The 16,709-nt window shown below is 36.3% G+C and overlaps 1 protein-coding gene across 13 annotated transcripts in view; it reads right to left on the bottom strand.

Moving 5' to 3' along the window:
• The window catches only part of TANC2 (tetratricopeptide repeat, ankyrin repeat and coiled-coil containing 2), a 341,550-nt gene that overhangs the window by 116,959 nt on the left and 207,882 nt on the right, over positions 1 to 16,709 (bottom strand). For 10 of the 13 annotated variants that reach the window (XM_074320171.2, XM_074320170.2, XM_074320174.2 and 7 more), the window contains 3 exons: positions 8,407 to 8,555; positions 4,262 to 4,294; positions 2,651 to 2,837 (listed from right to left, as the gene is read on the bottom strand). In XM_074320171.2, the coding sequence (XP_074176272.2) occupies positions 2,651 to 2,837; positions 4,262 to 4,294; positions 8,407 to 8,555 (369 nt within the window). The remainder of the gene's footprint in view (positions 1 to 2,650; positions 2,838 to 4,261; positions 4,295 to 8,406; positions 8,556 to 16,709) is intronic. The other 3 variants (XM_019732921.3, XM_019732927.3, XM_019732928.3) reach the window with 1 other exon arrangement.

Below are 16,709 nucleotides of genomic sequence, written 5' to 3'. Positions count from 1 at the left end.
AACATACATTATGGGCTCTAGGACCAGTAGGAGCAGCAGGGACTTTATTTTTGCCCACTAAATAGCGCTTGCCAAGTCTCCACTGCAACTGGCCACTTTCTTGAAGGACTGGATTTGGACTGCTCCTCTCAGAAAAGCATTGAGAGTGTCATAGCATCATGTTCCCAGATGAGATCGGATGCTAAAAAGTAGGACTTTTAGATGTATGTGGTGCAGGGTTGAACTGTACTAGATTTGTCACTCTAGATACACACACACACACACACACACACACACACACACTCACCTGCCTGTTGCCTGACTACAGTGGTCCGAGCAATGGCGTGAACCATTCCCATGGGTTGAAGCTGGGTCCCTGTTACTAACATCTCTGCTAGCTGCTTCTAGTCCTTTGTGTGAATCATGGGCTCAAGTCAAGCAGTGCTTGTAGGTTGCTGTATATAGCCTCTCTCCTCTGTCTCTGACTTTCTTGTTGCCACTGACCCATGAGATGCAGTAGGGCTACTAGATTCATGCAACAAGAAGAGTGGGGAAAATAATGCCCTACTAGGGTTACCGCACCAACGTAAGAAGGGAACTAGCAGAAAAATCCCCTTCTCATCGCCTCCTTCCGCAGTTCAGAAATACATGGTCTCTTTGGAGACTTTTAGCAGGACAACGAAATCACCTGTGAGTGAGCTCTCTATTTCCTTTCCTTGTATTTGCTCTCCCTCCTTTACTGCCTCACCCCCCCCCCCCTTTCATTCACTCTTGCTTCCCTGGTTTATACTTCCTTAATAAAGTGTTAGCCCATAACCTTTCATCTCAGGATCTATTTTCTAAGGAATCTGGGCTAAGGCAGGCCTGTTCGTGAAAATATTGGGAACCATGGACCAGATAATCTTAAAGCTAATTCAAATGTTCGAGTCCTATTAAGTTACATTATTTTGATATGTGGTCAAAACTACTCACTTTAATTAAAAAATCATTTCACATATTCAGTTTTTCAGCCATAAATAGCCCAATGGTTTCTAACCTTTTTGCGACGACACACAACGTTGCACCTTCCCCAATGAGATTTTTATGGATTCCACAGCATATTTTATAATTAAAATATCTAAATGTGTTCAATGATATATACATATTTACATTATGTGTATATGTCTATGTGTGTTCTTTTTAAACAGATGTATGCTTCATAACTTAATTTCTGGAAATTGTCTCATTATTTTAAAATACAAACATTTTTCTTCCAGTAAAGTCTGACTGAAATATAATTTCACTTGGTGTCAAGTTGTGATGATTTAGCTGGCTTTGTAATTCTTAACTAGAAGCTTGGAGTTCCCACAGGTGCTAAGGTCAGTGGATTTACTGAAAGCCGAGAATGGAAACTCCTGTTTCCTGGAGGACTTATTTACATGTAAAATGTCTGTTATTTAACCCTTTGCCTTTCATGTTTTGTGTGTGTGTGTGTGTGTGTGTATTGTGTTCCAGCAGGTTTTTATCATTAGGTCCCAAATCAGAGTTGGCTAAGATTTACTTATATCCGTGTGGTCTTAGCCTGGTATATATCCCTGAAATATATCCCCCTCTTCCAGATAAACCATGAGCACATTCATTAGGTTCTCAAAAATAGAATACTATTTCTTTAAAGGTCTGAGAAGGCAGTAATGGGTTTTACTATTTCCAATATTTCAAATAATTTATAAATAATAATATGTTTACTGGTGACTAGTTAAAACATCATGCTACCGTCAACTTAGCTGGAATTATATCAAGGGTGACAGTACTAGTTAATTCATTTTGAACAGAAGGTGTGGCAGAGATATAGTTGATAAATTAAAAATGAGAAACAAACTATTAAAAAATGAATATAGTGACGTTAAAATTTCTTTAAAAAATATAAGCTCTATTAACAAAAATGACAAATGTCCTGATTGGTGCTGGAAAGGTTTGAGAAACTGTGAGTTAATTTGTGGCACAAAGACAGAATTATTTAGTGGCCTATGGACACTATTTTATTGTTCAAATGCTAAATTTTGTAATAAGGAAGGGCTTTTATGGTCATGATATTTAAAAGCAAAGACAAGGAAGACATCTAGTTTTCTGAGTGTGAGAAGAACACTGATGTCATTTTGCACCACTGTTGCACTATTTACATAAACCAAACCTGTTATGACATAGTTCACTTGTTTTTCAAATATGAAGCCCAGAGTAGTCCTTGCTCTTTTTCATTTGACAAAGACTACATTTCCCAAAACTTCACTCATCTGCATGAGAGTGACTCCCTTAACAAGTACGTATACAATAGGCAATGAGTATAAGAAGAACTGAGAACCTCAGTGAATACTACTAGGTCAGTGAGAAAGGAACTTTTTCTGAACCACTTCTGTTGGTAGATGTGAATTTACAGGAAGAAGTAGAAAAACCTTTTTCTATCCACCCCATCTTTTATCAGGTTATACCATTAAAGGAGTGGTTAAGCAGGGAGGGATAGTTTTCATTTTGTTTACCTTTATTTCTTTCTCCATCATCATTAAAAAGAGAACATATTTTATATATACATATCAACAACCCAAAAGCAGATTTTTTTGAAAACCTAAAGCTTGTGTAACATTACTTTAAAAAGAAAAAAAAAGACACAAAATGGTTATTATAAAACCCAACTCACCAATGATGCCACTGTCTCTGCTCTCAAGGGTGGAGGTTGGACTAGTGACAGCCCCATAGCTGCCGTCCTTGGCAGGTGCGTTTGTACTGACTGGGGGGAGGGTGGAGCAGGGGCTACTGGCTGGTGGGGAGGCAGTACTGCTAGTCAAGGTGGAACAGGGACTTATCCGCTGGGTGATTGCTGAGGTCTGAAGAATTAGAAAGAAAAATAAATAAGATAAACTGATCAGCTGTTAAAACAAAATATATCTTATGGTAAAATACAGGCTTTGATGAGAAAAAGAAGGAAATCTGTACGAACAGCTTTTATATCTATTAGGTTCTATTTGTTTTTACTTTCCATAAGAAATTCTGTGTTCTACAAATAAGGTGAAACTTAATAAACGTAACAGTTTTTATGCCTAGATGCAAAGACTTCTAGATGCAATCCCCTGTATTTAACCATCTGTGTTGAATCCAGCTTTTGATTTTAATTTAAATGCTACAACCAGGTCATAAAAGATACATTCAGCTCAACTACCCACAAGTAACATTCTCAGAATCCTGCAACCACCTAAATCTTTTCAATAATATTAATAATATCAGGAACGGATTTTTCTTAAGAATGTAAGCCTTAAATCTATGTCATTTCTCTTTTACTATATAATTTTTCTCCAGTCCAGGCAAGAGTTTCAATTTCTTTGTAATCTCCTTTATTTTTATAAAATAATACTGATCTACCAGAACAATGATGATTAACTGGGCATGCAGTAGAGTCACCTATAGAATGACAAAATCAAGTAAGATCCCTTACAAAATTGACATATTGAGCCCCACCCCAGATTTACTAAATTAGATCCTCCCTAGTGAGAATTTGGCATGGCAATTTTTAACCTCCTCATTCTCAGTTTAAGAGACATGTGGGTGGGGCGGATGGGTGGCTCAGTTGGTTAGAGCGTGAGCTCTGGGCAACGGGGCTGTCAGTTTTATTTCCCACATGGGCCAGTGAGCTGCACCCTCCGCAACTAGAATGAAGTCAACGAGCTGCCGCTCAGCTCCCGGGTGGCCAGATGGCTCAGTTGGTTGGAGCGCGGGCTCTCCACTACAAGGTTGCCCATTGGACTCCTAGACTCCAGCAAGGGATGGTGGGCTGCGCCCCTTGCAACTAACAACCGCAACTGGACCTGGAGCTGAGCTGCGCCCTCCATGACTAAGATTGAAAGGACAACAACTTGAAGCTGAACGGCATCCTCCACAACTAATATTGAAAGGACAACAACTTGACTTGGAGGAGTCCTGGAAGTACACAGTTCCCTGGTGGGGTCCTGTTCCCCTCCCCACAAAAAAAAAAGAAAAAAAAGAGAGACATGTGGGTAACCATCTGACACCATATCATGCTATCACAATATTATTGACTGTATTCCCCATGCTGTACATTACATCGTCATGACTTATTTGATTTATACCTGGAAATCTGCACCTTTTATTTCCCTTCACCCTTTTCCCTCCTTTTTAAAATTTTCAATTATAGTTGATACTCAATACTATTTTGTATTAATTTCAGGTGTACAGCATAGTGGTTAGACGTTTATATAATTTAAGAAGTGATCTCCCTGACTAGTTTAGTACCCACCTGGCATCCACAACTGTGAGAAAATAAATTTCTCTTGTTTAAGCAAAAAAAAAAAAGAGAGAGACATGTAGGTAATAAAATAAACTGTACTAAGGTCTTTTACATTAGCTACTATACCTATAGTCATCCCACACTGAAAAGGTTTCATTTCGGTATGAATCTATTAGGTCTATAGCAACTCATCTCCTCATTTCCATTTTTAGACAAGATTCACAGTCTGTTCCTTGAAAAAGTTAACTGTATTGTATGCAGAAGATAGCCAATTGGGAGGGTAAGCCCAAACAATCCTTATTATTTTTACTACAAGTTATTTTCTGCAAAATAAAGCATATATTACAGAATGTGTCTTTAAAAACTTTAAAAGCAAAGCTTAAAGATCAAGCTGAAAGCAGAAAATTGTTCATGGCTTATAAATTAAAAGGTAGGTTTTATATTTATTTAGTGGGACTAGTTATTGAGACACAGAAATCACTTCTAGGCACAGAAAACAACACTATCTGTTTTCCGTGCTGTAGGCTAAAATGGACATCTAATTAAAACTACGCTTTCAAAACCTTTCAGTGGTTTCCCTATTGTCCTCAGTGTTCTCTAGATGGATCCGAAACTCCCAATGTGCATCTCTTAAAGGTTCTACAAATACAGAAGGTAAGAACCTAATAACGGAATTCATAAGGTACATCCTACTTCCCCAGAAACTACTAAGAGATGAAAATACAGCAGACAATTGAATATGACTTTCAATACTTAGTGTTTTGCAGAAAAATGATAGATGCTGACTTGCCTGTGCTAGATTCTGTCATTACCAGTACTACCATGTTTCCCTAAAAATAAGCCCTAGCCGGACAATAGGCTCTAATGCGTCTTTTGGAGCAAAAATTAATGTAAGACCCGGTATTACATTATTTATATATTACATTATATTAACTAATACTTTACAGTTAAAAACCTTTTAATATATTATTTCATTTACTCCATATCAACCAAGAATGAGATATAATGAGTATTATTACCCCCATTTAAGAAATATGAAAATGAAACTGCCCTAAATATGAGCTATGAAGTAATTTCCCCCAAATTTTATACTCCCCACATATATTTATGTACTAACTATATTGCATATTATTTTATACCTTTTTTATATATGGCACTTTACAGCCAAAAGTGTTTTCATATCCATGATTTAACTTGATCCTCACAGCAATCCTGTCAGGTATTATGATCTCATATTGCACTGGGACAGGATGGTGCAGCTGTTAGGAACTTAGCTTGTAAAAGCAGACTGCCTGAATTTCAATACTATAAACCACTTTGGGCAGTGTATTTCCATTTTTTTATCTTAAAATTGGAATATACAAGGACCCTTCCACATTGGGTTGTAAGGAAGCTTAAACAAAATAGTGCAAATAAAACAATTAGTATAATGATTAGTACATGGTAAGCATTTAATAAATGTCAGTTATTATTACCTATGAAGAACCTAAAGCTCAGAGACATTAAGTGACACATCCAAATCCAAATTTACAAAATAGTATGTGGTAGGGTTGGAAGAGAATACAAGTTTTCTATCTTCCGTTGTTGTGACTGTTCTATTATACTATATCACTTTAATTATATTAAATCAATGACACTACTCATTTACTTATTTTAGGACGATTTTAGTCAGTAAACGCACAAGTAAAGCACACTCCATAGACTTGTGACTTAATTCAGCTATCCCTGAGACTCACTGTGACATGAAGCATCTCAAAAACAATCAAGTATAAATTTTAGCACCTGAAGAAATAACTTTTTAGAAACAACAGGATCCTCAGCAAATACTCAGACTGTAACGTCATGTTACTTAGTCATTCTTAGAACAGTCACATTTTAACTTGACATGAAGATCAAGAAATAAAAAGTAAAATAGATGTTTTATTTATACCAATATTAAAAATACCCTCAACACATACCATCCCCATTTTTTATTCACAGAGAATAGCACAGTGACATGGCTACAATATAAACTGATTAAAAAAAAAAATCATAAATCCCTGCCGTCATGAAACGACATTCTTAGGAGATACAGACAAAAGACCTCAGAGCACTGAAGTGAGGAAGCGAGTTATGTGGGAAGAGCATCCAGTATAAACGGATGTTTCACGTGTTCCAGGAATGACAAGGAGGTCAGTGCTGCTGCAGGGTCAGAGAGGGGGGCAGGATACGAAGCAAGAGAGGTTAGCAGAGGTCAGGTCAGAGCAGGCGGGGCCTTTCAGGTCAGGGTAAAGACTGTAGACGCAATTCTAAATGTGATGGGAATACAGTGGAAGACAGAGCATAGAAGTGAAAGGATCAGGTTCCTATTTTACAAGGATCAGTCTGGCGATCGTGTACAGACTACAGAGGGCAACAGTGGAAGCAGAGACCTATTAGGAGCCTATTTACTTATACAGTAAATATTTATTGGCTACCTCCTACTGGTAGGCACTATTCTAGGAACAGAGGATACAGCAGTAAATAGAACAGGCAAAAGTTACAGGCTCTCTAGATTTACATTCTAGTAGCTGCTACAGTAGCACAGGCAAGAGATGACAGTGGCTTGGACTTAGGTGTAGCAGTGGAAGTAATGAGAAGGGATCAGATTTAGCATACATTTTGAAGACAGCCTCCATGATTTGCTGAAAGAGTGAATACAGGGTATGACAGAGAAAAGCCAAGAATGGCTCCAAAGCTTTTGTTCTAAGCATGTAGGTAATACCACCAACTCAGATACGAAACATCGCAGAAGGAGCAGGTTATGGGGAAAAATGCAAGGTCTCAGTTTTTGACATATTAAATTTGAGATGTATCTTAGACATATAGGTAGAAAAGCTGGTGTAGGCAGCTGGATATACAGATCAAGTGAAGGGGAAAGGCAGGGCTAGAGATAACTCAGGAGCTAAGATAGTATTTAAAGAAATAAGAATGGAGTTCTCCATATAATTAGAATTCTAGGCATCTGACTTTTATAAAAACTGCCCGGGTGATTATAACGCGCAGCCAGCAAAACCAATCACCTAAGGGTTGAGGGTAAGAAGAACAGAGAAGTCTGAGGAGAGAGCCCCGGGACACCTGCACGTTACCTACACAGTCTATAGATATATTCAAATAATCCTTGTATATTTTATTATTTTATGATAAAATTAACATTTGACTAGAATCTTCAATATTTATTAAAAATATGCAATTTGAAATTAATTTTTGTCATTATCTGAATAAAATCAGTCACTCCAGGATATTCATTTGAAAGATTAAGACCAAACATATAAATCAGAGTCTAGTACTCCCTTTCCTACATTTGGGCCAAAAAGAATGGAAATAGCCAAAAGAAAAAGAAATCTATAATATTTTTTTCAAATTGCTGATACTTTTTTAACTTTTTGAGATGAATATTTAGATCATTAATTTTTCAGATTTTCTACTATTTCAATATATGTATTCAAAATGAAGATTTCTTCTTGAGCATATCTTTAACTATATACGATGTTATATTGTGTTTTTATTATTTCACTTTAAATTATTTTCTAATTTCTTGTGATTTGTTCTTTGACTCAGGCTATTTAGAAGTATATTAACACCCAAACATTTGGGGGATTTTCTAAGTTATCTTTTAGCTGTTGTTCTCAAAATTATTTTGTAATTGATTAATTCTACTATGGTCACAGTAACTGGAATTTTTTGAAACTTGTGGAGACTTGCTCTATGGCGCAGCATATCATCAATATGATAAATAATCCACGTGCACCTGGAAACAATGCATATTCTGCAATTTCTGGGTATAGGAATATATGACAATTTTATTTGTTGGCTTATTTACTTAATTATTTTCTCACTCATTCAAGAAATGAACCAAAACCTTAAAGTGGCTTTTTAAAGCTAAGAATGAAACTAAATGATATTTCATAAATTGAAGAAATTCAGTGATCGTGGAAAATTAAATTATATCTCCAGGCTTCAAAAGGCATTCTTCTCAAAAACACTTTCTCTCTCTCTCTCTCTCTCTCTCTCTCTCTCTCTCTCTCTCTCACACACACACACACACACACACACACACACACACGACATTTTTCCTTTCCTGGTACAATAGGCTGATTTATCCCAAGTTTTAAATTTGGTAACAAGCAGTTTACCTGATTTTCATCCTGTACTTCCATGTTATATTGGTCACCTGGCTGAACTTCTGTGACTTTTTCTCCAAGGAGGAAACCCAGACGAGTCATGAGTGTGTTTGCTGCCTCATCTACAGATGGAGGGGGACCAAGTTCCTGTTCAGCATCACCTAAACACAGGAAGACATTGAAACATAAATTTTTCAAAATAAAATGGCCTAGTTCTGCAACTATTCTTACATTCAGTTTGGTCATTTCCTTTTGTTTTCAAATTCTAAATCCAAAATTACAAGGTCCCAGTCTAGAATCTGATTTTCCCACGTTTACATAATTGAATACTGTCTACTCAAATTATCCTCTATTTATCTACTCAAAATGGGCTTGAATGTTTTTGTAACTTACTGAATAGAAAAAGTTTCCCATTTCTTTGGCAGTTAGTTTTCCAGTCCTAGTATTGGGATCTAGTTCCTGGCCACAATCACCACCTTCATTCAGGTTGTTTTATCTTTTTTTCTTACAGTTTGTGTAAATAATCTTTTTTATTATTATTATTTTGAAATCAGTTCAAATTTACAAAAAAGTTTCAAGGATAGTACAAAGAATAGTTTTTTTCCCTTTAACCTTTTGAAAGTACTGACGTGATCACGTCCCATCATCCCAAATAATATGTATTTCCTATAAACAAGGACGTTCGTTTACATAACCACAGTACCAGTAAAGAAATCAGGAAACAAACATTTTACATTATTATGATGTCATCCACAGATCCCATTTAAGTTTTGACATTTGTCCCAGTAATGTCCTTTCTAGCAAAAGGATCCAACAATTCAGGATTATGCAATGCATTTGGTTCCCAGTTCTCTTTTATCTCTTTTGATCTGGAACAGGTTTCAGTCTTTTCTTAACTTTCATGACCTTGACACTTTTGAAGACTATAGATAGCCCAGTCGTTTTGCACAATGTCCCTCAATTTGAATTTATCTAATGTTACCTCATGATTTGATTCAGGTTATGCTTTTTGGCAGGAATACAACAAAAGCAATGCTGTGTTAATTTTGATCAATTGGTTATGGTAGTGTTTGCCAGATTTTTCCAAATTCTAAAATTACACTTTTTCTCTTTGTAATGAGTGACATACGTTGAGACTATGTAAATATCCCATTCCTCAACGAACTTTTAAATTTTAAAAAAACTTTTTGTTATAAAATATACATTACAAAATCTGCCATCTTAACCATTTTTAAGGGCAAAACTCAGGGCATTAAGTACATTTACAATGTGCAACCATCACCACCGTCTATTTTCAGAACATTTTTTCTTCTTCCCCTTTTTCTGCCTCCCCCCACTCCGGTTCAAGCCGTTGTTTCTCAGTCTAGTCCAGTTGTGTAGGACACAGCTCCCTGGCCCATGCTGGTATTATGAGCCTTGCTTCCTCCCAACCCCCGGCCACTCATGCTGGCCACCGGTCATTCCTGGCAGCACAGCCCCAGGCAGCCCAGCTCCAGGGAGAGCTGTTGTTCACAATCTAAGCTGTAGAGGGCGCAGCTTACTGGCCCAGGTGGGAATCAAACCAGCGATGTTGGTGTTAGGAGCACGGAGCTCCAAGCACCTGAGCCACCAGGCCGGCCCTATTTTCAAAACTTTTAAATCTTCCCCCAAAGAAATTCTGTACCCTTTAAATAACTCTCCATTCCTCCCTCTTACTTACCCCTAGTAACTTCTATTCTACTTTCTGTCTCTGTAAATTTGCCTATTCTACGTATCTCATATAAGTGGAATCACACAGTATTTGTCCTTTTATGTCTAGCTTATCTTACTTTGCATGTTTTCAAGTTTCATCCATGTGTAGCATGTACCAGAATTTTACTTTTTAAATATCATGCCTTTTTATGACTGAATAATATTCCATTGTATGTATGTACCACATTTCATTTACCGATTCATCTCATGTTGAACACTTGGGTTGTTTCCACCTATTAGATATTATGAATATGATAGTATGAACATTGTTGCACAAGTATTAGTCTAAATCTTTCTTCAATAAACTTTTGCCCACTATTTTAAGTATCCATTAATGTTTCTTGGCTGAATTAACATTATGCTTGCCAAATAGTGATTTTTTTAAATCCATGAATTTATCTACAGTGTACATTCTCCATCCATCCACCCACCCACTCAACCACTCATCTATTCAACCACCTATCTCTCTAGTTAAACTCAGATTCCCATTTTATTCACTGAGTTATAATCTGTTACTATCATTACTTATTTTGTTGCTCAAATTGTCCCAGATTTGGCCAGGGTAAGCCCTCTCAATTCGGCTCCTATAACCTTTTGACATTTTCCTATCATTTTCTGGGCACTTCTTTGCTTTCTGGCCCAAGATGTTCCAGGCTCATCTTGTAGTTTCCCTGCCCTAGTCCTAGAATGAGTCCTCTTTCCAAGAAGCCCTGGTTCTTTTTACTGGAGAAGGGTATTTAGAATCCCAGGCACGCTTGTTGCTATTAGGATGTCACTGTCCTCCAGGTCCACTCAGTGGCCAGAGTGAGGCAGTATATTCACACACATATATACATACATGTATGCATACATTCACATACACACATATATTCATTTTTATTTGCAAATCCATATGCAAACACATACCCCCAAAGTTCACAGTGATGCTCTAATTCCAATTCAATAGCATAGGGTTAATTCTAGTTTGTCTCCTTTCCAAAGTTGTAAATCTGTTCTCCAATAGTAACAAATCTGGCTCTTGTTGTCCTTACTAATCTGTTCCCCCTACAGGTAACAAATGTCACTGCTGCTCCGTGCCACCCTGCATACAGATGCTCAGCTGGTCCTGGTTGGGTACCTACCCCATGCTCGATAGACCTGAGCTACCACTGCTCCCAGTCAGAATCATTTTTTCAAAACTGATAAATAATTAACATACCATAAACTCTATCCCCTGCCTGAAAGTGTACAATTCAGCGGCTTTTAGTATATATGTAAGGTTAGGCAGACATTACCACTCCCTAATTCCACAACCTTTTCATCACTCCAAAAGAAAACCCCTTTCAGGTTCATTTTTGCCTTGAAATTTAAACCCCTAAAATTCCTGATCTCTGGCATTCATTTTAATCCTCTGCTTCCAGACTGCTACATTCTTCCCATGCAATTAGCTTTTTAGGTTCTCTTTCTATTTAGGCTACTTTTCAGTGGTTACCAACTATAGGAATGACTCCTTTTCAAACCTTTTCACTGATAGATGCTGTACAAAGTCAGTATAAGGCTTTTCTTTGGAGTCTCATTAAGATAAATATATTTCTAAATAGAGAACTTATAGAAATCACATAAAAAGGCATCAGGGAACTCAAGGTGATCTATAAGCCCCTATCCTTGACAAAGAGTCAAGGAGAGGGGATTATGTCAAGGCACAAAACTTAAATAAAACTAAAAATATGATGTATCTCAGATTTTTCACAGATTATCTTTTATTAACTACACTAACAGCTAGCACATATGTGGGTTAACCACATGTGAGATACTATTTCTAAATGTTTTATATATATTAACTCATTTAATTATCACAACCATGAGGTAAACACTCATCCCTATTTTACAAGTAAGAAAAGGGAAGCATAGATGGGATAAGTAACGTGCCCAAATTCATGAGGCTATTAAGTGGCTAAGCCAGGTAACCTGGATCTGGAACTCAGGCTCTTGACCCCTGAGTTACACTGTCATCCTTGATTCCAGTCTCGCACCATGTTGCTGGGTGTCACTCCCCACCTCCCCTCTGCCCAGGGTATTAGCTCAAAACTCTCCAAATGCCTCTTAAATCCTCATACCAAGTATTTTACCTATCTTTTTGTCTCATCCCTGACCATCCAAGCGATGTGAAGAGGGTGTCATCTTCATAACAAACACGCCCAATTAAGGTATGTCCCTAAACAAAGATAGTACTTTCCTTAAGTGGAATTCTACTGTGACTTCTTTAAAAATGATGAATTTGGAGTATGACAAACAAAACAAGATGGCTGGTAGGTTGTTTAAAAATAATCACGGTGAGACTATTGCACAAAACAAATCACACAGCATCCATACATTACACTTATTAAAACTATTTATATTCACAGCTCTTGGTTTTTATTTTGGCTATTTGGGAGTAGTGTGTTTATGCATTAGGCTTTGTTCCTGGAGCACTGAATGAGAAATACAGCATTACAGGGCCGGCCCAGTGGCTCAGGCGGTTAGAGCTCCATGCTCCTGACTCCGAAGGTTGCTGGTTCGATTCCCACATGGGCCAGTGGGCTCTCAACCACAAGGTTGCCAGTTCAATTCCTCGAGTCCCGCAAGGGATGGTGGGCTCCGCCCCCTGCAACTAAGATTGAACAGGGCACCTTGAGCTGAGCTTCTGCTGAGTTCCTAGATGGCTCAGTTGGTTAGAGCGCGTCCTCTCAACCACAAGGTTGCCGGTTCGACTCCTGCAAGGGATGGTGGGCTGTGCCCCCTGCAACTAGCAATGGCAACTGGACCTGGAGCTGAGCTGCGCCCTCCACAACTAAGACTGAAAGGACAACAACTTGAAGCTGAACGGCACCCTCCACAACTAAGATTGAAAGGACAACAACTTGACTTGGAAAAAAAAAGGCCTGGAAGTACACACTGTTCCCCAATAAAGTCCTGTTCCCCTTCCCCAATAAAATCTTTAAAAAAAGAAAAAAAAGAAATATAGCATCATAAAAACTAAAGGATTCTAAAACTTACAAGCATATGGACAGGTCCAGGAATAGTGAAGATAACTTGAAGAATGACTTCTATTACTTGACATCAAGAGTTAATATAATGCTAAAGTAATTAAGACAGAATATGACTGATACAAGCATAGATAAAAAGACCAATGGAACTGAATAAAGAATCCAGAAGCATAGCTAAACATATAGAATCACCTTATTTAGGATAAAGGTGTCACTATACTATTTTAGTAACAAGATGGTATTTTCAATAATTGGTGACGGAACAGTGATATGAATAAAAATGAAACCTGTTTCTACCTCATATCATATACAAAAATCAATTCAAAATGGATTATAGAAATATGAAAGGTAAAACAATAAATTTTCTGGGAGATAACATAACAGAATAGCTCTATGACCTAAGACTAGGCAAAGATTTCTTAAACAGGACAAAAAGGGGTACTAACCACAAAAGAAAAGATTGGTAAAGTAAAGTTTGTTAATAAGAAAAACTTCTGTTCACCAAAGACACCATTAATATGGTAAAAAGGCAAGCCACAGAGTGGGAAAAGATAGCGAACATGTATATAAAGAACTCAGACAAATCAATAAGAAAAATAAGATAATCTAATTTAAAAAAATGAAGAAAAAATATCTATACAGGAATTTACAAGAGGATAGCCAAATGACCAATAAACATATGAAACACTGCTCAACATTACTGGGAAATGATAATCAAAACCACAATGATACACCACTACAAATGTGCAGTGCAGAATAAAACACAAAACAAAGACCTGATTATAGGGTAAAAGAGTATTTAAATACTATTGTGCTGGTGGAAATGTAAATTGATAGCATCAAATTTGGAAAAACTTTTAAGCTGAGCATACTGAAAACCTTGTAACCCAGCATATCCATTACCACGTATATACCAAAAAGACAAGTATACATAGGTGCATCAAAATATATGTAACAAACATTCATAGAATTGTTCATAATAGCCATCAACAGTAGACATACAATTATATATGACAGCAATAAAAGAGAATCTCACAAACATACTACTGAGTAAAAGAAGAGAGACTCAAAAGAGTATTTATTACACTAAATTATTTCTTTTATATAAAGTTTGAGAACTAGTAAAAGAATAATTAATAATGGCAATCAGAATAGTGGTTATGCTTGTAGGGAGTAGAAAATTATAGAGCAGAAGTATGGGAAAGCTTCTAGGGTGCTGGTAATATTTTATATCTTGATTTGAGTAGTGATTACATAGGTGCATTCATGTCATAATATTTTATAGCTGCATAATTATGACTTGTGTACCTTTCTGTATTTACATAATATTTTAATTTTTAAAAATTACAGAAAATGGATTAAGGACACAGGACATTGGGTTTGAGAATGAAACAATACTCATAATACGTGGGTTTTTTTCCTTCCAAGAAAGAAGTCTAGAATTAAGAAAAAAAGAAATGCTATATGTATTTAAAAATTTGTATATAAAAAAAATTACTGCCACTCCTCAGTTAACAACTTAAAGTGGGGCAATAACATAGGATCAAGAGAAACCAGTGTATACAAGAACTATTTTATAAACTAAAGGAAGTGTTAGAGAGCAGAGGAAGAAACAAACTTGTCTTGGAAGAGTGCTGGGAGGCAAAGGAGGGAAGATGGTTCTTAGAGGAAGCCATACTCTAAATTCTTTCAATGGAGGAGTTTGATTTTTTAGCAGAAGAGTTAGGGAAAAAGAAGAGGGAACAATTTTCAGATTCAAATCTGTATGACATATCACTTCAACACAAATACAGAACTCTAAGATCAAAACTGATTAAATGCAATATATTTTTATTGTTTTAAATGAATGTTTTATTTCTGAAATAATATTGGTAATAATAACAATAACTAATACTCCTTGAGATATTACTGTCTGGTACTTTCTAAGTGCTTTACATGTATTAAATCATTTAATCTTCATATTTCTTATCTTACAGATAGTAAAAGTGAGGCACACAAAGATCAAGTTCTTGGCTTGCCCATGAATCTAGAGTTAACTACGTGGCAGAGTCAGTATTAGTCCAGGCTGTCTGGCTCCTGAGTCTAGATTCTTAACCACCTCATTATTTTGCCAGGAAATATGTGATTATTGTGTACGAATTGTTTACATGATTATTTTGTTTATTTTTATCTTTAACAGTATTCAGCAGAATTATCTGATGACAGACAACATAGGAAAGCATTCCTTAATTCAATAAATATTTTCAGAGTACTTCCTCTGTGTCTAGCACTGTATTAGGTGTTACATATTCATTTAGGAACACCAAGCATAATCTCTATCCTTAAGGAGATTATAGTCTCGTGGGGGAAATTAGAAAACTAAATAATTTAATTAAGTCATAAATTAAATTAATTAAGTCATAAATTAAACTTGGAGAAATATGATGCAGGCAGGACATACATAGGATGTTATAAAAAAGCAAGTGCTGAATATTTCTGAACACTTTGGTCTTCCTTTTACTTTTTTATTATTAAATTAAATTTATTGGGATGACATTGGTTAATATATTATATAAGTTCAAGATTGTCTTTATTTTTCTTGATGACTCCAAACCCCATTTCTGAGATGGTTTACACTTTACAACATTTGCAAGAACTGCCTTCTACTTAAAGTAGTCAAACTGCAGAGGGATTAAACAATGATTCCAACTATGCCAAGATACAAAGACAGACACACAGATCAGTGGAACACAATAGAGCCCAGAAATAAACCCACACATATATGGTCAATTAACTTACGACAAAGGTGGCAAGAATTTACAATGGAAAAAGAAGAGTCTTTTCAATAAATGGTGTTTGGAAAACTGGACAGTCATATGCAAAAAAATGAAATTAGACTACTATCTTACACCATGCACAAAAATTAACTCAAATAGATTAAAGACTTCCACGGAAGACCTGAAACCATAAAACTCCTGAAAGATACCATAGGTGGTAAGCTCCCTGGTATCAGTCTTGGTGATGATTTTTTTGGATCTGACTCCAAAGGCAACAGCAACAAAAGTAAAAATAAACAAGTGGGACTACATCAAACTAAAAAGCTTCTTCTGCACAACGAAGGAAACCATCAACAAAATGAAAAGGCAACCTACTGAATAGAAGAAGATATTTGCAAATCATGTATCTGATAAGGGATTAATAGCCAAAATATATAAAGAACTCATACAACTCAATAAAAAACAAGCAATCTGATTAAAAATGGGCAGAAGATGTGAATAGCCATTTTTCCCAAAGAAGACATACAGATGGCCAAAAGGCACCATGAAAAGACACTCAACATCATTAATCATCAGGGAAATGCAAATCAAAACCACAATGAGATATTACCTATTCAAATGGCTATCATCAAAAAGACAAGAAATAAGTGTTGGTGAGGATGTGGAAAAAAGGGAACCCTCATGCACTGTTGATGGGAATGTAAATTGGTACAGCCACTATGGAAAACAGTATGGAGATTTCGCAAAAAATAAAAAATATAACTACCATATGATCCAGCAATTCCACTTCTGGGTATTTATCTAAAGAAAACAAAAACACATT

The sequence above is a fragment of the Rhinolophus sinicus genome, chromosome 12, assembly GCF_057876585.1.
Source record: "Rhinolophus sinicus isolate RSI-liver-muscle chromosome 12, RSI-T2T, whole genome shotgun sequence".
Lineage (NCBI taxonomy): Eukaryota > Metazoa > Chordata > Mammalia > Chiroptera > Rhinolophidae > Rhinolophus > Rhinolophus sinicus.
Note: the sequence above shows the minus strand (reverse complement) of the source record. Positions and strands in the feature narration are given on the sequence as shown.